Here is a 22,925-nt window from a genome sequence, read left to right as displayed (position 1 = left end):
ACCCACAACACACTACCCCGTGAATTAGAAACATTTCCCCTCCCCTGCATAATATTATACAGATAATGAAATGTTTTTCATGTATGGCTGCCATAAACATGGACAGAATTTGTATGGGCAGAAGATCCGGACTCATGAAATGGGCTACACAAATGTGATTTGATCTCAATTTAGTTAAAAATTAACTTAAAATCCACCAAAATGCAATAAAATCAGAAGATTAGAACTTCGAACCTTCTGTCTTGTGCCCAACTTATCTTCATAGTATGACCCATTTGATGATAAGTTCTGATTGATGCTCCAAACATAAGGGCAGGTGGCAAGTTTTGGAGCTCCTAGATCTTCAAAGGTCTGAGCCAACCCAAAAGACCAAAACAAATCCAACCCTATAAAATAAGTTAATTTGGGACATCAACAGGCCGGTTCTGACAATACCCAATAGTATTTGGATCAATATTGGATCTATCCTACCTCGATCCAGACCCATTGTTGCATGTATCCATAGAAACCACACCCATTATTTCCTGAATATAGTTAGGATGCCTTTAAAAGAAACAAGAATCACAGTATCATCACAATATCTTTGTGCTAAAACTGGATAAACCTGGTTAATAATAAAACTTCAAAATGAAATAGTGCTAAATTAAGGAAAAATCCTAAATATCTTCTGTAAAGTAATGATCAATGATGGTTTAGTTTACCTTTTCTGCTATGTTCTTAAGATTTTCTTATCCTTTTCACTAGGGAGTAAAACGGGTTGGATCTGGATCGGATCGAAGTAAATCCGTATCCAAGTCTAATAAAAGCAATAGAGTGAGGTCCTGATTCGGGTCCTAGTCAGATTTTAAGGAGTTGGATTGGTCCATATTAGATCCCATTTACACAGCCTTTTGGTACCGCTGTCGCTACAATCACAATCAGTAGTTCAAACCTAAGCCCAAGAAAATCACTGCACCCAATGACTACACCAACAGCGTATAAATTCTTTTTTGAATGCTTCAAATGAGGATGACTATTGGTACCTAGATTCTGGGGCAATTAATCATATGATCTCAGATTTAAGCAAACTACAGTTGCACTCTGAATACACGGTCCTGATTAGGTCACTGTTGGCAATAGTAAAGGTTTGACAATTTTTAATACTAGTTCTAGTATTATACCATCCTTTACTTGTTCTTTACTTTTGAAAGACATATCGCATGTGCCTAATATTCAACGAAATCTGCTCTTTATGGCTCAATTTGCTTTTAATAACGATGTTTATTTTGAGTTTCACCCTCACACTTGAGTTATTAAGCATGTAGACATTTGGCACTCTCATCTTGGTTTTGAACTTTGATAGACATTTGGCACTCTCGTCTCAAGCATCCATCATCAATAGTGGTTAAGCACATAGTGAGTTGTTTACGGCTCGCAATATCTAGCATGACTCCTTTCTGTTCAGCTTGTCCACAAGGGAAAAGCCATCAGTTGCATCTTCCACCAACTAATTCAGTCTACTCTAGGCTTTTAGAATTAATTATCTCTAATTTATGAGGACCCTCTCCTTTCATTTTTGTACCGGGTTTCAAATATTATATACTACTAGTAATTAAGCAGATGAGTTTCATATGAAAATTTTTTCTTCATATTAATTACTTGAATTTTATATATAGCATAGTTAAGATAGAAATTGAAAATTAACAAAAGTAACAATATGATTAAAAATAAACTTAAATGCTTGTAGCAAATAACGTTTATTATTATTATTATTATTATTGTTGTTGTTGTTGTTGTTGTTGTTGTTGTTGTTGTTGTTGTTGTTGTTGTTATTCTTATTATTATTATTATTATTATTATTATTATTATTATTATTATTATTATTATTATTATTATTATTATTATTATTATTATTATTATTATTATTATTAAATTTTGTATTCCATTTCTATCAAAATAAAAATAAGTTTTATTTTAACAATTATTTTTATTTAATATGATGAATATATAACATTAGAAATGTTTTCAAATGTTTTCAACAAAATTTTGTACATTTTCATTTTTTGTGTTCTATCTTCTTTTAAATATTTAATATTCAATTATGACATCATGGGTTTCTTTAAAAAGTTGGACCATTGACCCACCATCTAGATAAGAAATTATTTTTTCTTTTGGATTCGTTTTAAATTAGAGAAAATTATAGTTAGAGGTTGGTCCAAAAACTAACAAAACTCTAACAACTGGCTCTGTATTTTAAATTATAAAAACCCCCACCATACCATCGAAAGGCTTATGTGGTTGTTGACAACATGGGACTTAATCTATGTTGGACACAACAAAAAGCTATACCAAAATTGCCCTTTAATGTTGGGTGATTGGAAAATAAAAAATAAAAAAAAAGGTTTTTAGTTTATCTCACGCTCCCTCCCTCCCACACACACACACACACACACAATTGTCTCTTGCTCAACAACTATATGGTTTGAAAATAAATAAAAATGGTTTTTGGTTTATGTATTTACGTTCTTTCTATCAATTTATCTTATTCTCTCTCTACCTATCGTGCTCCCTCAATCTCTCTCATTCTCTTTCTCTCCTGCTCCCCCTTTCATTCTTTTTATTTTTCCTACACACTTATATAGTATTTATCAGATTGAATAAAAGAACATGAGACCAATTTGGTATGGTTCAAAAATCATTAAACCAATTTGATAAAAATTCACAAGAAACTCTTTGCTATGAAATTTACACCAACTTGATAAAAAATTATAACTTGATTATACAAGTGGTTGGTTCCTTTAGTTCTTTTATACAATTTGATTAATATTGTACAAGTTTATAAGAAAAATAAAAAAAAATGCTAGAGGGAGTGGGAGAATGATAGATTGAGAAAGAGAGAGAGAGGTTTTGATTTGGCTATAAACTGAAGCCGAGAGAGTGGAAGAGATAGAGAGAGCAGGAGGTCGAGAGATGACTATGAGAGTGAGAGGGAAGGGAGGGAGATCAAGAGATAAAGGGAATTGGATAGAAACTATGAAAATCTATTGTTAATATAGGCTTTTTGTTGTGTATGACATGGATTAAGAGTCCCACGTTGGCAACAGCTACATAAGCCTTCGATGACATGGCAAGGGTTTTATAATTTAAAATGTGGAGCCAGTTGTCAATGTTTTGTTTGTTTCAGGGCCAACCTGTGACCTAATTTTAATCGCACAACCGGCTTTGACTATATATTTTCCTTTAAATTATATGTTTTATTTACATTATATAAAATAATTTTTACTTACCACACTTAATTTTTGTTGCCTATGATATCATTTGACCCAAACCACTAACTCACCATGCAAAAAGAAAAATAGTTTGATTTCTAGGTTGACATTAAATTTGTATTACATTCTCATCATTGATAAAATTATTTTTTATGCTTAATACTTATTTTTGTTCAATGTAATGTATGCATAATATTAGAGATATAACCGGTATTTTATTTTTTATAAATATATAACATTAGATACGTGCCCAAATTTTTCTCTATTATTTTGTGATTCTTTGTATTTTCTATTTTTAAAAATTTTATTATTTGACTATGGTACCATTTCAATTCTAGGTAGATTTTAAATTTGGCATTCCATTTTCATCATTAATAAAGATACTTCCTACACTTAATACTTATTTATTTTATTTTTTATTGTTTAATTATGGCATTATTTATTAATCCATTTTATCCCAAATGGTCGAATTGCTTGCCTACCACCAAGAGGGAAGAAAATGGTTTTGTTTTTACATTACTTTTCAAAATATTTATTTTTATACTATTAAAATTAATGTTGTAGATTTAATTACAAGAATTTAATTTTGAGAAAAATATATTATAAATATAGGTTTTAATGAAAGAGAATAAGAAAATATTTTTATTTCCAATTGGTTTTAAATTTTACATTCCATTTCCATCATTAATATAAACATTTCTTATTTATCATACTTATTATTGTTTAATATGTATTTTAAAAATGTACCCTATTTTTTCATTTTATCCATTTTTGAATTTTATTATTTAATTGTGGCAACATGGATTGAAAATTGTTTAATTTCTTGCCACCACTTAGATGAAAACACTATTTTCCCTACGTAGATTTTAAAAGTATAAACTTTTATGTTATTGAAATTATTAATTTATTAAGTATCGATATAATTAATAAAACTTAATGATGATTGATGAGAAGAAACAAAAATGGCTTAAATATAGGATTCAATGAACATGAATGCAAGTTAATAAATTAAATGTTGGATTTAATGAGAGGGAATTGAATACATTAAAATTATTAAAATTACCTTTTTAACTCATTTAATATCAATAACCAATTACCCTATTTAACCTCATTTTTATCAATAAATTTAAATATAAAGGAGGTAAATTTTGTCCTAAAAAATTCCAAAAATATTCTTAAGGCCATTCGTGCTTTTTAAAGTAGTATAAATTTATAGATTGTTATAGTTGGGGGTGGAAACAAATTGAACCTTTCACGAGTTATAAATGCTTGGATCTTAAAACTGGGTGCTACTTCATTAAATGAGTATTCATTCCTTTTCAAAGACTCAAGTTCCTCTTTAGTCCCATCCACCTCAAATTCTATGAGGTCCACAACACCATTATTGCTGCTAGTTTTATTGCCTTCATCGTCTAATGGGCTGCCCCTGCTATTGGTTCAGCTAATGGGCCAACACCCAATCTGAATTTATCTTCGTCCAACCTGGATATGTCCTCCTCCATGGGTCCATGCATGTCACCTATTGACAACACTTCATGTGATGAGCCTACACAGCCTGCCTCCATAGACCCAAAATGTTCATCCTATGACTACATGGGCCAAAACTGGTATTTTTCGGCCCACCAAGAAGTATTTTTTGGTCTCTACTAAGTATCCTTTATCTGAGGCTGAGTCCACATGCTTCTCATCTACTAATCAACATGCCCATTGGAGACCTATTATGAAGGATGAATTTTATGCATTACTATGGAATGGTACATGGGATTTGGTCCAACCCAAGCCCAATGCTAATGTTGTGGGCTGCAAATGGTACCGTTGACTGTTACAAGGCCCAAATGGTTGCCTAAGGATACAACCAGCCTGAAGGCCTCAAATATAGTGAAATGTTTAGCCCAATTATTAAGCCTACGACACTTCGGGTGATTCTCAATATTGCCATTTGTCAGCATTGGCCCTTGCACCAACTAGACATACAAAATGCCTTCTTACACGGATACTTATCTGAAGTGGTTTTTATACATCAACCCCCAAGATTTATTGATCCTGATCAACCACATCATGTGTGTCGTTTGCGCAAGTCCCTTTATGGACTCAAACAGACCCCTCATTGGTGAAGGATTTGTCATGTCTAAGTTTGACACGTCATTATTCATCTCTGTTCATGGTACTACATCTCTTTACGTATTAATCTATGTTGATGACATCATTGTCATTGGGTTTAGCTTGCCTGGCATATCTACTTTACTCTAGCAAATGGGCTCTCACTTTGCTCTCAAGTATCTTGGCTCACTTCACTATATTTTGGGCATTAAAGACATATGCACAAAATCTAGGCTCTTCCTCTCTCAAAGAAAATATATGCAAGGTCTATTGCAGACCCTCTCTATGGATGGCATTAAACCAATTCAAATGCCTATGGCATCATCCACTCAGCTCTCTCGAAAATGATGGTGATCCTCTTCATTGGTGCTCTTCAAAATCTGTTGCTCACTCAACCTGACTTGGCTTATGTAGTCAATAAGGCGTGTCAATTTATGCACACTCCCACTACCACTCATTGGGCCTTTGTCAAGCATATTCTACATCATATCAAGTATACTATTGGCACTGACCTTTGCATTCAATCATGTGCTTCGTTAGATATCCAATATTTACCAACTCTGATTGGGTTGTTGCCCTGACGATAGGAGGTCGCATGGTGGTTTTTGTATTTACCTTGGTGACAACATTGTCTCATGGTCTTCCAAGAAGCACACCATGGTGCCACATTCCAGCATAGAGGTTGTGAGTATCACAGCCTCGCTCTTGCAACATCTGAAGCAATTTGGCTATGTTCCTTACTTAATGAGTTGGGTGTGACTCATGGGCACCCACACTCTGGTGTGATAATATTGGCACCACATACCTAGTGGCAAACCCAAATTTTCACGCATGCACCAAACACATAGAGTTAGACTTTCACTCTGTGCGTGAGAAGGTCACCTCCAAAACCTTACATGTCTCTTACTCCTCTCATGTTAAATTGCGGACACCTTCACAAAACCAAGGTTTTAAGTTTTGATACAATACATCTAATACGGGACGTATCTTTCAAATCCCGATACGATATGATTTAAAATTGGTGGTATCGTCTTTTTTCTACTGTATTACATAGTATCAGGTCACATCAAGGGTGTGTCAGACTGTATCGTGGGTGTATCAGGGCATATCGGTAATGTATCGATCGATATGCTACAAAAAAGATACAGACAAAAAAATAAAAAAAAAAAAGTAAATTGAAAAAGAAAGTTTCTTTCCCCTGAAATAAGCCTTCTTTTACCCCTAAATAATTCTAAAACTTCAAACCTCATTCCTAGAGTATTAGATATGCAAAAATATGCAACAAACAAGTGTAAATTGTTGATGTTTTTTGAAGATTTTTTAAAATTTGAAAAAATATGGCAAAAGTAGGTAATTTTTTTTAATTTTTCATAATATCTTGTATTTTTTTTTCTTTTCTCGAATGTTTAAATCTATTTGATCTACATTTTCTACATTCAAAATCACTATCTTTTTGTAATAAGTAGATCTATGGAAATTTCGTAAAGAGACTTAGTAAAAATATAAAATAATAAAAAAATTAAAAATGTAATTTTTTATCTACCTATAAAGACTTAATATGTCTTACATCTATGGATTTATCTATCATATCCATAGAGCAATTGAAATTTCTTTGTAATCTTTTTTTTTTATTTTTTATATTTTAGAATTAAAAATAAATAATAATTAATTATATTTTATCACTTGATTACAATGATTGAATATATTATATTCTATGGATGACCTATCATATTCATAAAGCAACTGAAATTTCTTCTTTAATAACTTTTTTTTTTGCTTTTATATTTTTAAAATTAAAAATTAATAATAATTAATTATATTTAATCATTTTATAACAACGATTGAATATATTATAATTCTATAGATGATCTATCATATCCATAGAGCAATTGAAATTTGAATACTTTATACAATGCTTATTTATTTTTTATTTTTATAATTTTTGAAAATAAAAAGTTAAATAGTAATTATTTAAATAATAAATAATTATTAATTATATTTTCACTTAGAAGTTGTGCCAATGCATCTTTTATGATTGGATAAGATAGTTGGATTTTTCCCGTTGAAGAATTATAATTTATAAATTATAGTTAAGCATAGGTTTTTTAATGAAATTATAATTAACCAATTTATTTCTTCGTAAAACCATTAAAATATATTAATTCAATGTATGTACTAGCGGGGACTCGTGTGATGCACAAGATTTGTTAAGTGAAGATAAATAATAGAAACACATAAGAGTATACAATTGTTTTATATTTTTTACTTTTTAAATAATTAATAATTATTTATATTTTATATACTACTGTTAATAATTTTTTTACAATACAAAAATAACAATAATTAATTTCAGATAGAGTTGTTAGTCAAATAGATGAAAGCGATCAACTCGACCCAAGTTAGTTGGTTTTCTAGTATTTCTATTTGGCTCTGGTTTAATAATTTCCCAACCCGACCAATTTGGATCAGTTTTGCTTTGGTCATTTGTAAACCAACCACAATCTAACAACTTAACCATAGATATATATTAATATTTTATATTTTAAATATATTTTTTTAATATGGGAAGTGTGAAAATTCTCATATTTCTCAGTCTAAAATATTTTATATTAAATTTATTTTCTAATAATGCCACTATAATTTTTTAAATTTAAATTTAAATTTTTAAGTCTAAATCTTTTGAACTGAATGACCAAACCAAAAATCAACCTAAACTGATACAACCCAAGTGGGTCAGTTTTTACAAATGGTCAGTCAATTTCGAGTGACCAACTCCCCAACCTAACCAGGTCAATTTGGTTAGCCAAACAGCCTACAACCAAATCGAACCAACCCGCGAACACTCCTAATTTCAGCTAAATTAATAGTTTAATCTCTAATACATAATAATAGTTTAATCTCCAATAATTATTAAAAATATATTGATAATGAAAATACAATAGATAACAAATAAAAATACAATAAATACTAAAAATATATTAAATTAGTAAATAAACAGTATAATCTCTAAGAAATATTAATCAATAAATTATAATAAAAATATAATAAATTAAATTTAAAAAGTTACATAATAGTAGTTTAATCTCCAACAATTATTGAAAATTTTCACCTAAATAACAAAACTAAAATAAATCTAATTATATAAATAATTATTGTAATACAATAAATATAAATTTTAGTATACATACTTATATAATAAATATCGATTAAGATTTTCATAGTATTATTAATGAATATTAATTTTTTGAAAGTTATGTTGTAGAACTATTAATTCATATAAGCAAACTTAGTTATTTACAATATTATATAGTTATTTAAATAATATAATCATTTATATTTTAAAATATGAATTATTTAATAATCTGTAAAATTATAATTTATACTATTGTTACATAATTTCATTATTATTTTTTAAAATATTAATTCAATATTGTTATAATTATTTTTTCTATTTTTACTATTTTTTAAAATTTATTAAATAATTTCGTTATTTTAACTATTTAAAATCTAGTTATCTTAAATATTTTGTTATATATAATATTTAGCTATTTAAATATTCAAATGCTCTATAAAATCTATATATTATCCTAAATAATCTCTTCTCCTAAAATTTATCCTAAACTACCTCCCCCATTTTCTCTAGAATTGTCTCTAGTTCCTATTTATCTTCTAAATTATCTCTAATTCCTATTTATCTCCACAATTATCTCTAATTTAGTAGAGAGTTTCTCTCCTAAATTATATCTAATTCCTATTTATCCTCTCCCACAATTTTTATCTACATATCTAAAGAAAGTTTGGATTGAAAATTTTAAGAACTATTTAAATATTCTAACAAAATTATATAATAACTTTAAAATATTTATTAAAAACATAAAATAATAATTTTATATTTCTACAAAATATATCTGGAAATTATGTACTAACAATTTAAATTATGTTTTTTTGGGTCATCAATTTTTCAAACATTTAACAAAAAATTCTAAATATTTTATAGATTATTTAAATATTTAAATAACTAGATCTTAAATAGTTAAAATAACGAAATTATCTAATAAATTTAAAAAATTTCTTTAAAGCATAAAATTAATTATAACATAATATTGAAATTAATAATAATTTAATATATTACAAAAATAATAATGGAATTATGTAATAATAGTATAAATTATGATTTTATAGATAATTAAATTCTACAAATAACTAATATTCTGAAATTTAAATATTTTACATATTATTTAAGTATTTAAATAAATGGGTATTTTAAATCCATTGTTTAAAATATTTTACATATCATTTTCCAATGTCATGTAATGGAATATTGATTAAATCCATTGCAAAGTATAAGTGGTGTTTTAGAAAAATTGTAACTATAGGGTAGATTTTAGTAAATCCATGAAATTATAAGGGGTATTTTTGTAAATGACCAATTCTATTATTTAGCTTTCGCTTAATAAATCACGTGCATCGCACGGGTCCTCGCTAGTACTCTATAAAATATTTATAATTTTTTGTTATTTGAATTTATTTTTTAAACTATTACATAATATTAAATAATTTGTTATATAATTATTTAGCTATTTTAATATTTTGTTATATAATTATTTAGCTATTTTAATATTTTGTTATTAAGATATTTAGTTATTGAAATATTTAAGTAATATTTTATTTTTTAATGTTAAATTTTTATTATTTGAATTACATTTAAATTGAACAATCCAAAAAGTAATAATTTCATGATGAATTTTAAGTATTATTTGAATTACATTTAATGTTAAATTTTTATTATTTGAATTACATTTAAATTGTTAGTACTTAATTTCGTGATGAATTTTGTAAAATTACTAGTAGGGACCCATGCGATGCATGGGAAAATCTAAAAGATTTAATAATTTTGTTTTACATTTAATGTTGATTTATAAAAATAATTATTATTAATTGAATATGAACAAGTATTTTTTAATAAATTTAGTTTTATTGATAATTTGTAGTAATCTTAATAATTTTTTTTTCTTTTTATTATTTTTAAATGAAATTTTGATTAACTTTAAATAAATAGAAATAATTATAAAAGCTAACATTTTTATTAATTCCACTAATAATTAACAATTATATAGGAATGACAACAGGGTGGGTTCAGGGCAGTGCACCCCATCCCTTTCCTTGCCCATAGTCAAGACACTTTACCCCATCCCCGCCCTGTCCCTAGTGTCACGCGGGTTCAGAGCAAAGTAATCACTCGTCAATGTTGGGCGAGTTCAAGGGCAAGGCACCCCACTCCTCATCAAGGATGGAGAGTCCTCGAATTTTTCTACCCCATCCCAAGTATTGGGCGGGTTCAAGTTGAGGTGTAAATTGGGTTGTACTAGGTTGACACAACACAACCCGCATGTGGCCCGCACAAAGTGCAAGTCGTGCCATGCTGGCCCACGAGGCGTCCCGGGCCATGCCTCCTTCTAGGATAATTTGGGGGCCGGTTTGGCACGGCCCACGGCTTGAGCCCGCACGAGCCCGTGTCGTGCCATGGGTTGGGCTGGGCCTTGGGCCAGGCCATGCCGTATACCAAGCCAAGCTCAAGGCAAGGCACCCGCTCCCCATTCAAGGTTTTTAAAATTGGACCAGATAGGAAACCGTTCTGGGGTCGAATGGCCCGATTGTTCGGTCCGAACGAATGACCCGCTTTGACAAAAAAAAATTAGAAATACAAAAAAAAGGACAAAAACTATTGTCCAGGTTGATGGTTCGACCGCTCAGGTCAGTAGTTTGCTAACTAAATAAACAGTTTTTGGACAAAAAGCGGTTTTGAGGTGAAATAGTGTTTGGTTCCCAATTTTTTTTGTCTAACCATCTGGTTCGATCTAGTTTTGAAAATACTTTCCATGTCAACCCAATATTCAATTTGATGATAGAAATGATCAAAATGATATATTGAGTATCAATCACATGGTAAATTTCTATTATTGTTAATTGAAAGATTTAATAAATTTCCATTCAGTCGGACCTCAATCCCCATCCCCGACCCCAACCTCGATTGGGGATTCCTATTAATCCTCGTCTCCACACCCATCCCGCCCAAACAATCCCCATCCCCAACCCCATTGGGTCGGGGAAGTCAGGTCCCTGTCGAGGATAGGGAAATTGTCATCCCTAAAAGTGTGTTCTAATAAATGACCCTAATAGAAACACATAAGAGTATACAATTGTTTTATATTTTTTACATTTTAAATAATTAATAATTATTCATATTTTATATACTACTTTTAATAAATTTTTTTATAATACAAAAATAACAATAATTAATTTCAGTTAGGTTTATTTATCAAACTGATGAAACCAACCAACCCAATTAACTCAACCCGAGTTAGTCGGTTTTCTAGTATTTTAGGTTGGCTTTGGTTCAAAAATTTCCCAATTCGACCAAGTTGGATCAGTTCCACTTTAGCCATTTGTAAACCGACCAAAATCGAATGACCTAACCATGGATATATATTAATATTTTATATTTTAAATATTATTTTTAATATGAAAAAGTATGAATTTTCCCATGTTTCTTAGTCTAAAATGTTTTATATCATAAATCTAATTTTTAAATTTATTATTTAATAATCGCATTGTAATTTTTAAAATTAAATTAAATTTTTAAGTTTAAAACTTTTGAACAGACTAACCAAACCAAAAAATCGACCCCAACCAATACAACTTGAGTGGGTCGGTTTTCACAAAAAGTTAGTCAGTTTCAGCTAACTAATTCCCTAACCTGACCAGGTCGATTTGGTTGACCAAATAACCTACAACCACACTGAACCAACTCATGAACACTCATAATTTCAGCTAAATTAATATTCTTATCTTCAATAAATAACAATAGTTTAATCTCTAATAATTATTGAAAATTTATAGCAAAAGTACACAATTATTGAAAATATATATAATAAAATCTACAATAATTACAAAAATACAATAAGTACTAAAAATATATTAACTTAGTCAATAAATGGTATAATCTCAAATAATAGTTTAATCTCTACTAAATATTAATCAATAACTTATAACATAAACACAATAAATACAATAAGTACAATAAATGAAATTTAAAAATTTCAACAATAGTAATTTAATCTCATTAAAAATTTTCTATTAAATAACTAAACAAAATAAATATATACATACTTATTGAAAATACACTTTTCACAAAAGACAATAAATCTTAATTTTAGTATATATAATTATATAATAAATATAGATTAAGAGTTTCAAATTATTATTAATAGATATCAATTTTTGAAAGTTATTTTCTCAAATTATTACTTGATATAAGTGAAATTAATTATTTACAATATTATGTAAAAGTATTAAATTATTATTAATTTAAATATTATGTTATATTTATTTTTCTACTTTTTAGATTTTTTTTAAATTTATTTATTTTAACTATTTAAAATCTAGTTATGGTAAATATTTTGTTATTTAAAATATTTAGTTATTTAAATATTTATATAATATGTAAAATATTTAAATTTTAAAATATTATTTGTTTATTGAATTTAATTATCCATAAAGTCATAATTTATAATATGATTACATAATTTCATTATTAAATTTGTAATATATTAAATTATTATTAATTTAACTATTATGTTATAATTATTTTTGTACTTTGAAGAAATTTTTTAAATTTTTTACATAATGTCGTTATTTTAACTATTTAAAATCTAGTTATGATAAATATTTAGTTATTTAAATATTTAAATAATCTACAAAATATTTAAATTTTTTTGTTATTTGAATTTTATTTATTTAAAGGTATTACATATTATTAAATATTTAAATTGATAATTTAGAAAACCATAATTTAAATTGTTATTACATAATTTCGTGATATATTTTGTAAAAATATAATTTTTTTTTTTTGTGTTTTTAATAAATATTGTAAAGTTATTTTATAATTTTGTTAGAATATTTAAATAATTCTTAATTTTTTTAATCCAAACTTTCTTTAGATAGCTATAGATAAAAAGTAGGGGATAGGATAAATAGGAATTAGAGATAATTTAGGAGAAAAACTCTTTACTAAATTAGATATAATTTTGGAGATAAATAGGAACTAGAGATAATTTAGAAAATAAATAGAATTAGAGATAATTTTGGAGAAAGTGGAGGAGGTAGTTTAGGAGTAATTTTAGGAGAAGAGATTATTTAGGTTATTGAGAAAGTGCTTCTCATTGGTTGTTTCAAAAATGACATGGAATTAAAAAGATAAAAAATGAGAAAATAGATAAATAGCTTCTCTCAAAGGAGACACATGTTGTTTTTAATATATATAGATAGATAGATAGATAGATAGATAGATAGATAGATAGATAAAATTAATAATAATATGAATATTATTAAATCTATTAGAATTATTTTTTATGTTATTAATAATTATTTTAAAGTTATTATATACTTTTATTAGAATATTTAATTTTTTTTTTAAATCAAACTTTCTTTGTAGACAAAAAGTGGGGGAGAGGATAAATAGAAATTAGAGATAATTTAGGAGAAAGTAGGAGATAGTGGGGGAGGTAGCTTAGGAGAAATTTTAGGAGAGGGAAGTGTGTGTGGGTGAAGAGAGAGAGAGGTTTTAGGTAACTTTTTATGGGGAAGGAGAGTATATCATTGGTTGTTTAAAAAATGACATGAAATTAAAAAATAAAAAAAGAGAAAATTACTAAAACTTCCGTCTATATATATACACCTTATTGAGGTTTTATATTTAGTGTTAATGGCATACTTTTATGTTTTATTTAAATATTTATAGTGTTTTCATATGTATCTATGTGCATATTAATTTTTCTCCAATACACATGCATATCCAAGGTGTGATACTTCCATTAAAATTATTTCCGACTTTGTGTTTCTCATACTTTGAACCACAAAACCTCTTGGCGGTCCTTGGTTTTCCTTCCTCCGTTCCAAGCTTTGAGTAGTTTCACCCACCATCAGGTTGCATGGTGGTGTTGAAGATAATGGGCCCACGCCCAATCCAGCTCAGTCCAAGGCGCCCGCGTAACTAACTGGATTACCATGTACAGCTTAAACTTGTATATCAGCTAACCAACAAGAGTAAATCTCTGAGATTAATCTGTTGTAACTTATCTACCAATACCAATATAAATACATCATCAACCGAATCACCATTTTCTGTGATCGGTTTTCACTCCAAATTCCTTTGTCTTTCAGTCTTCCAATCCAGTTACAGCCACATCCCTGAACTCCGGCCATTGAGATCCTTTTCCCCAGTTCAGGCTTCACTTCTGGTCTTTGACATAACTCGGCAATGGTAGTCATCAATGTGATGCACAACGATAACATATACAGAATCAAGCAGAGATGCAAATCAGTCAGAGACGTAAAGTATCACCTCCAGGATCATGTATCCTACCATGATCAACTCCTTGTTTACAAAGGAGAACTGCTAACAAATGAGGAGGCTCTATCTGATATGGGTATTCTGGAGGATGAAGATTATGAAGTAGAGATGTATCTTTACAGGAGGCTTCGCCATGAGATCATCACAGTCATCGTTGAAACAGAGGATGGTGTGTTATACATCGACATACCAAGCGACGATGAAGTCTTAAAACTGAAAAATACGATTGACAGGAGGGTGGGTATAACTCCAAGGCGCCAGAATCTGACTACGCTGGGAGTTCGGATGTATGAGCAATGGAAGCTGGAGGATTATGCAATTGCCACTAGACAAACCGTTCAACTCAGGGAGAAACCTCCAAATCCAGAGTGGTTTGTAGCCATTGATGTGGAGGTTCCCAGCACTGGGCAATCAATGGTCATTAAGGTGGACCGATATGATACAGTTTACACATTGAAAGGTCTGATTCGTCGTGCTGACTTTGCTGAGAAACCTGACTTCCATCTTCAATATAAAGGCAAGCGGCTTGATGGAACAGTGGCCTTAATAAGTTATGGTATTATTGAAGATGAGGATACTGTAAATTTGATTTATGACTGAGATTTGGAAGATGGCTACACTTAGTATGATTTGAGTATGACACAAAGTGAAGATAGTATGCGTTTGATTTCAAAATCCTTCTGTCTATTATCTTCAATCCCTTCGGTAAGTAGAAGAAATTGTTAGATTTTCTTTTTTCAAGAGAGAAACTAGCTGATTGTGTGAGTTTCTTCTCTCCCTACCTCCTGAAGTGGGAAACAAAACAAGTCAAAAGGTCACAAATTTTCTTTTCTAAGACATTGAATGCATCAATGCAATGAGAAAGAAAGACAACAAAATTCAGGCCACTAGTTGTGATTTTCTTGGTTACCCTAATGTAGTTGGGTCCAGTTTCTTTCTTGTCACAAATCTTGGCTACTCTTAGATGAAATTCTATACCCTTTAACTTCAGTTTAATTCCTGCAGAATCAACTAAAATACTGCAAATTAAAACTGGAAGTCACGAAATTCCTGCAAAACCCAGGTTCTGTAAGCATGTGTGGAACATGGAAAGGAACCCAATCGCTGGGAATTGGGATCACCTACTTTAATTTAAACCTGGGATGTTCTTCAGGATTCAGGAATCATGATTTAAGAGGGTAGCAACAGAACTAGTTCAGATGACAAGGAGGCACTATATTTCCATGTTTTCCATTTGAGAAAGTCGCTCTCGATCACCTCTAACACTGCAAGTTGTGTAAACAACCCTTCCAACCATATGACTCGGTGTTTTGAATGAATAGTTTGTCATTGAGAAAACACAAAAGCTGATGACAGAAGGAATCAGATGAGATGTGCATCTAGGCCCTCTCACCACGGATCCTGGGAGCGAGCTGGATGTCCTTTGGCAATAATGATGACCCTCTTGGCATGAATAGCGCAGAGGTTGGTATCCTCCAAAAGACCAACCAAGTAAACCTCGGCAGCTTACTGGAGAGCGGCGACAGCGCTACTCTGAAAGCGGAGATCGGCTTGAAGTCCTGACCGATCTCATGGACAAGGCGCTGAAAGGGTAGCTTTCGGATCAAAAGCTCCATGCTCATGCTCTTCTGATACTTCCTGATCTCACGAAGGGCCACGATTCCGGGCCTGAACCTGTGTTGACTCTTCCGGTTTCCGGCGCCGACTTGCTAGCTGCCTTGGTTGCCAGCTGCTTACAGGGAGCCTTTCCTCCTGTTGATTTCCTTGCAGTCTGCTTTTCCAGGACATCTCTGTATCTCTCTGAGCGGAAGAGAAGAAAAGAAAAGTTGATAGGTTTGTCAAAGGAAATGAAATGAAAGCTCGAAGAGAGGCTGAAGCCGAAAACAGTAAAGCACGGTCGTAATGAGAACTGAGAAGAATAGAAGAAAAGGGGTTACGATGTGAGTGAGCAGAGTATGTAGAAAATGAAACGGTGAAGTGGCATTTTGAATTTTGGGAACTGAACTCTTATTTTGAATTTTTCTAATTAGTACCCTGGGTCACTGCCACTTTTGTCCTTCAACTTTAAAATGCGGCACTTCAGTGCCCAAACTTAAATTTGGAATTCAGTACCTGAACTTTCAAACCGTGTCAATTTAATACATACCATAAATTAGACATTAAGGAGCCGTCAAGTTGCATTTTAAAACATAAATACCATTTAAGTGTCATTTAATTTTCTTTATCAATTATTCAAACGTTAAAAAATAAACAATCTCAAATCCTTGTCTTCTTTATTTAAGAAAGTTGGGGTCACTAGAATGTCCACGGTACAAGACCCTAACTTTCTTAAATAAAAGAGACAATGATTTGGAACTATTTATTTTTTGTCAACATTTGGATGGTTGATAAAGAGAATTAAATGACTAATTAACGACAAATTAACAACTAGTTAATTATAGGTACTAGATTGACACATTTTAAAAATTCAGGTACTGAATTATCATATTTTAATTAGGGACCAAAATGTCATTAAGCCCAAAATACAAGGTACTAATCAGAAATTTTTCCTTAAAATTTTTCAGCATATTGGTCCATTAATAATAGTTGTTGGATTCAGGAGGTTGTTGATGGAATAGATTCGAAATTGTGGAGATATACAAATTGTAGTCCATGTTTAATTGTTTACCTCCTTACTCATACACTTATTTCTTTTTCTTTTTTTTGGTATTGAATCACTCGCCTTTCCACAATTGACGTGCTAATTAAACCACCTCTCAATTGGATAAATTACAACTAAGTCCATATGCTTGGTTTCTTTATGGATAAATTACAAAGATCCCTCATTCAAATACCCCTTAGTTCCATTGGTTAAGTTATGAAAAAATTCATATTCAACTATTTAATATTTTTAAATTTTCCAAATTACCCATTGAATTACTCCCCATTGTTTTGATAGATCTTTGTAGATTTCTTATATTCAAATATTCATATGAAATGGATGAAATGGTAGAGGATTCTTTTTGATAGATATAAATTTAAGGTTTCATTTATATGAATAAAGACAGTCATGTGACTGAAATTATTCTTGTTATTGTAGTCGGACTCATTTGGAGAAAATATAAGTATTTTTGCGCCAATTAGGGTTCAAGAGAAAAGAAGAGAAAAGAAAATAAGTATTTTTCGTAATTTAGTGCATTTTGTATTGCAAATGAAAGTTAAGGTTTGGTCGTGGGATGCCCTAGGTCCAAATTTATTATGGAGTGGATTTTAAAAGGAGGCCTGGATTGGTTGAATGTTATTTGGGGTCTGCGTACTTATGGTTTTAGATTTTTGATTTGACAAGAAATAAGGTTTAGAATCAAAATGACTCTGATCAAATGATTGGAATCGGTTCTGATTTTGGGTCTTACGATGAAGGGGTAAACAGTGTCGAATTTGGGTGATTTTAGTATCGTTGGGTTTGGATTTTTGGGACATATGTACCTATGATTTTGGATTTATGATTTGGCATGAAATGAGGTGCATCATCAAAATGACTCCAATCGGATTATCAGAACCGGTTCCAGCTTTGGGTCTTAAAATGAATGGGTAAACGATGTCAGATTTGGGCGATCTTGATGTTGTTGGGTTTGAATTTTTGGGATCAACATACTTATGGTTTTTTATTTTATGTGAAATGAGGTTCAAGATTAAAATGACTTTGATCAGATGATCAGAATTAGTTCCAACTTCGGGTCTTAAGATGAAGGGGTAAACGGTGTTGGATTTGGGTGAACTTGATGTCATTGGGTTTGGGTTTTTAAGCTCTATGTACCTATGGTATTTGATTTCTTATTTGACATGAAATGAAGTTCGTAATCAAAATGACTAATCGAACAATCAAAATCGGTTCCGGCTTTGGGTCTTAAAATGAAGGGATAAACGGTGTCAAATTTGGGTGATCTTGGTGTATTTGGATTTGGATTTTTGGGCTCTACGTACCTATGGTTTTGGATTTCTGAGGCCACAACTTTTGTAAAATTTCAAAAATGCCCTCGTGTCAACTGAGAAGTTAGTGGAAGCATGCTTAAAGCTCGAAGTGCTATAGAATGGCTAAATAACATAAAAATGGGGTGTCTACAGGCAACACCATGATCACCCAAATCTAACACCATTTACCCCTTCATCTTAAGACTCGAAGCCGAAACTGATTTTGATCGTCTGATCGTGGTCATTTGATCTTGAACCTCATCTCACGTCAAATCGAAAATCCAACACCATAGGTAGGTAGAGCCCAAAAATCCAAATCCGACGACACCAAGATCACCCAAACCTGAGACTGTTTACCCCTTCATCTCAAAACCCAAAGCCGGAATCTATTCCGATTGTTCAATCGGGATCATTTTTTATCTTGAACCATATCCCACACAAAATTTGAAATCCAACCTTATAGATGTACAGAGCTCGAAATTTTGAATCCAAAAGTACCAAGATCACCAAATTCCAACACTGTTAACACTTCCATCTTGAGATCCGAAGCTAGACTCGATCTGAACCCTTTATTTGGAATCCTATTCACTATAACTTGAACCTTGGGACCTACACAACCAGATCATTCTCCCAACCTCTAGAATCATATTAACCTACCTCCAATCAATCAAGCCAATCACCTAAAGTTTGAATGTTCAATTTAGGTAAATTGGTGAAATTTTCTATTTATTGTCTTGATTGATTGAGAAGATCGTCCCAAAGCTGTCTTGACAGCCCCTTCCCTCAATCAATCTCCCTTCAAAAAAACCTCTAAACCTCAGTCAGTGATATCTCCATATTCTCAAATCTCATCCCTCCATTCCCTTCTAGAATCCTCTCCAAAAATGTATAACTACCACCCATTCTCACACACTAAAAACACACATTCTAGTCTAGGGAGAGAACTCCAGATATTCAAACCTAAGGAAGCCCATACAAAAACACTCCTACAGACATTAGCCACGTCCTAAACTCTCTCTCCCCACCATCTCTCACATCCCTTTGGTTCATCTATATTAGTATCAGTCCAAGAACCCTAAAGAAGTACAAGCATGTTTGAAACAACAACATTACAACAAACACCACATACTTTCATCAGATCATCTACATGTGGACTACATTCTACATGACCTTTAAAGCCCATGATCACTCAGGAGACATGGCAAGTGATTAAAGCAAGAAGCTAATGCATGTTAAAGATCAAGGTGGTCGGACTAAGCAATGGGCATCAAGTTTTTCCTTTTCTCTATCATTCCAGATATGTTCATTGCTTTAAACCTTTCTTAATTTAACTAGTTTTGTTTCTGATGTTAATACCATTTAATTGTAAACATTAGCATTGACTACATTAATTGATTTTTAGATGATTTCTCAGTTTTCATTTTGGAAGTAGTTTAGTAGGATTGGCCTACTAGTCGTCCAAAGATGAGCATCTATTGTGAACATATTAAGTCATTTATAGGCAGATAAAAAATTGCATTTTTAATTTTTTTGTTATTTTATATTTTTCCTAAGTCTCTTTATGAAATTTCCATAGATATACTTATAACACAATAAATAGTTATTTAGAATGTAGGAAACGTAGATCAAATAGATTTAAACATTCAACAAAAGGAAAAAAAAAATTACAAGATATTATGAATCGAGTGATTGTGAGAAATTATGAGGCCCTTCCTTGGCTCAGACCAAAGTCAAATGTGGGCTTAAGGCTAGCCCATGGTGCATCAATGTCTAGATTACCTAGAATTAGGTCAAGAAGCAAACAACCATGTTTAGGTAATTGTAAAGAGTTTTGAGGCCTCAAACTTGTCCCTTGATCAAAGATGGACTTAGGAATCACCCATGGTGAGTCAAGAGGTTTAAGAAGCATACCTTGTTGGTGATCCAAGAGTTCTACCTTGATGTCCAAGTTAATGACAAGATTTGAATGAGTTCATCCTAGGAGAAGCTTAATCTACTTAATTTATTGTAGAAAATCCAGGGTCATTTCTCCTACATTTGAGTCATAGATGGGCTTGAGATTGGATTGATCCAAGTCTTAACTATCTCGTTCTTCATCCTAATGGGTTTGTATCTCTGGACTCAAGTTGAAAGTTACCCTTAAGTTAGGCTGATTAAGGTCATGGTTAAACTACTCTTAATGTTGCTTGCCTTCAGATTCTATGCCAATGATGGGATCCACATCAACCCAGTTTATGTCTTGTTTGAAAATCCTTGTGCCATGCTAGACATCTAATTCAATGATGGGGTTGGGCTCTAAATTTGTTTGTTGAGGCTTTTGTTTTACCAACCATGTGTCATGCCAATATTCAGTGTATATGTTTGAGATAGGATTTGAGTCATCTTGTTTAGGCCCTTGCTTTTCCTACCATGCACCATGCTAGCTTTTTCATTCAATGATAGGGTCCCGATCGACCTGGTTTAAGTTTAGCCAGTCTTTTGATTCAAATTTAGAGGTTGACTGCTAAGATTCCAAAGTAGAACTTTGCTCCTAGTCTAGACCTACATTAGGGTCTTTTTGCCCTTGGTTTATGGGAATCACTTGAGGCAATAGAACCTTGTTCTAATTCTACTTGGTCAATTTGCACATCATTATCTTCATTTTGAACTAGTTCATTGTTGTGTATATGCTTTATAAACTTAATGAATTGAGTTGGATCAAAGGGTTGATCTTCTTCAATCTTCTGTTGCATTACAAAGATAATGTGCATTACCATTTTGGATGATTCCTTTCTTAACCTCTGAATTGGCTTGATGAGTTAGACCAGATCAAAAGCCTCATATTCCTTGGCTTTTGATACAACTTTTATTGATTGGATGGACTTGATGTACTTGGTAGGATCAAATGGATGGCTCTTTTGTTGCATGGTGTTGATCTGCTGACTTGGTAGGGCTTATTTCTCTTTTGTTGGGCATTAAGGGTCAATTGGATGTTGATCTTCTAGAGATTGGACCAACTTATTCTCACAGATTGCTTGTTGAGATTAACTATTTGGAGTTAATGCACTATAGGTTACCACTTGAGTTTGAATCACATTCCCTAATTGGTCCACCTTACTTCTAAAGGCTCGACCTTTGTAATATGTTCATTGTCAGATGAGGTGTCGGTTGCTGATGATACTTCGAGAGTGAATGTATTATTGACTATTAGAGAGCCTTGGCAACCTACACAAACTAGGGCTTAAAAAAGTAGGATTATAAGTCAGAGTCAACCTACTACATTATATTTTATTCAAGCTCTTTAAGACTATTGAAATTTGGTCCTCCTCATTAGGCCTCTTAAGAACTTGGGTTCCTTAGGTCCTCCACCTAACTATGAAGTCTACGAATGATTTTACTGGTCCTTTCTTAACCAATTCTAATTTACACTTTGATAATAGGATGTCAGTGTTGTATGAGTAGTGATTCACAAAGGCGCCAACTAGACTTCACCAATCCTTTCACTAGGCTAGGATTGGCATTCATTAACCAAGTTATAATAGGTCTAGTTAGGTTCCTTCAATACGATTAAGCTATAAGCTCACCAGTTAAGCCCATGGGCCTTAGTATTTGCTGATACATTTTGATATGGGACCTTGGGCATGGTGTCCCATCGTATTTGTCTATGTCAATCCACTCAAAGCTTAAAAGGTAGCCTATGTCCAATAGTCATGTCAAGGTCTGATAAGTCCAAGTTGTTGCCTTACAACTTGCTAAGGCTCTACACAAGGTGGGTCAACCATTGGTCTAGCCCTGGGTCAATTGTGGTCACAGGCAAGAGTGTTGCCCCTTGTATAGAATTTTGGGCCGGTGATTGTATTGGAGCAGAGGATCAGTGTGTTTAAGCTTGGATTGGTTGGGCTATTGTTTCCCTTTTCATAAGGATTTGGGCTTGGTTTTATATCCCCCGGTTCGATTAGATTGGCATTGGTGAGGGTTGGGTTAGGCAAGAATACCCTGGAATGGGTTGCATTGGAACTGTGGCCCATGATGATTGGACTTGCATTGGATGGCCTTGAATGGGTTGAATTGGCATAGGTGGGGCCTGTGAAGGTTGAGCTTGATTGTATTACCCCTGGTTGGGCTGAGTTGGCATGGTTAGGTTCATGAAGTTTGGGCTTGCGTGTATTATACTAGTTTGGTTGAACAAAGGTCCACGATGGTTGAGCTTGATTGCATTGTCCTTGGTTGGAATG

General features: G+C 31.7%; 1 protein-coding gene and 1 pseudogene across 1 annotated transcript; one reads left to right on the top strand and one right to left on the bottom strand.

Annotated features, from left to right (window-relative positions):
* Positions 1 to 14,667: 14,667 nt before the first annotated feature.
* On the top strand, positions 14,668 to 15,360 carry LOC148802738 (ubiquitin-like domain-containing protein). Its single transcript, XM_088897968.1, has one exon. It carries the CDS (start codon positions 14,668 to 14,670, stop codon positions 15,358 to 15,360), a length of 693 nt encoding a protein of 230 aa, XP_088754094.1.
* A 779-nt stretch (positions 15,361 to 16,139) lies between these two features.
* Positions 16,140 to 16,678, bottom strand: LOC104603574 (histone H3.2-like; annotated as a pseudogene).
* Positions 16,679 to 22,925: the final 6,247 nt, after the last annotated feature.

Source organism: Nelumbo nucifera, chromosome 2, assembly GCF_055504915.1.
Source record: "Nelumbo nucifera cultivar China Antique chromosome 2, China Antique-T2T, whole genome shotgun sequence".
NCBI lineage: Eukaryota > Viridiplantae > Streptophyta > Magnoliopsida > Proteales > Nelumbonaceae > Nelumbo > Nelumbo nucifera.
The sequence above is the reverse complement of the archived record's forward strand: the minus strand, read 5'-3'. Positions and strand labels throughout refer to the sequence as shown.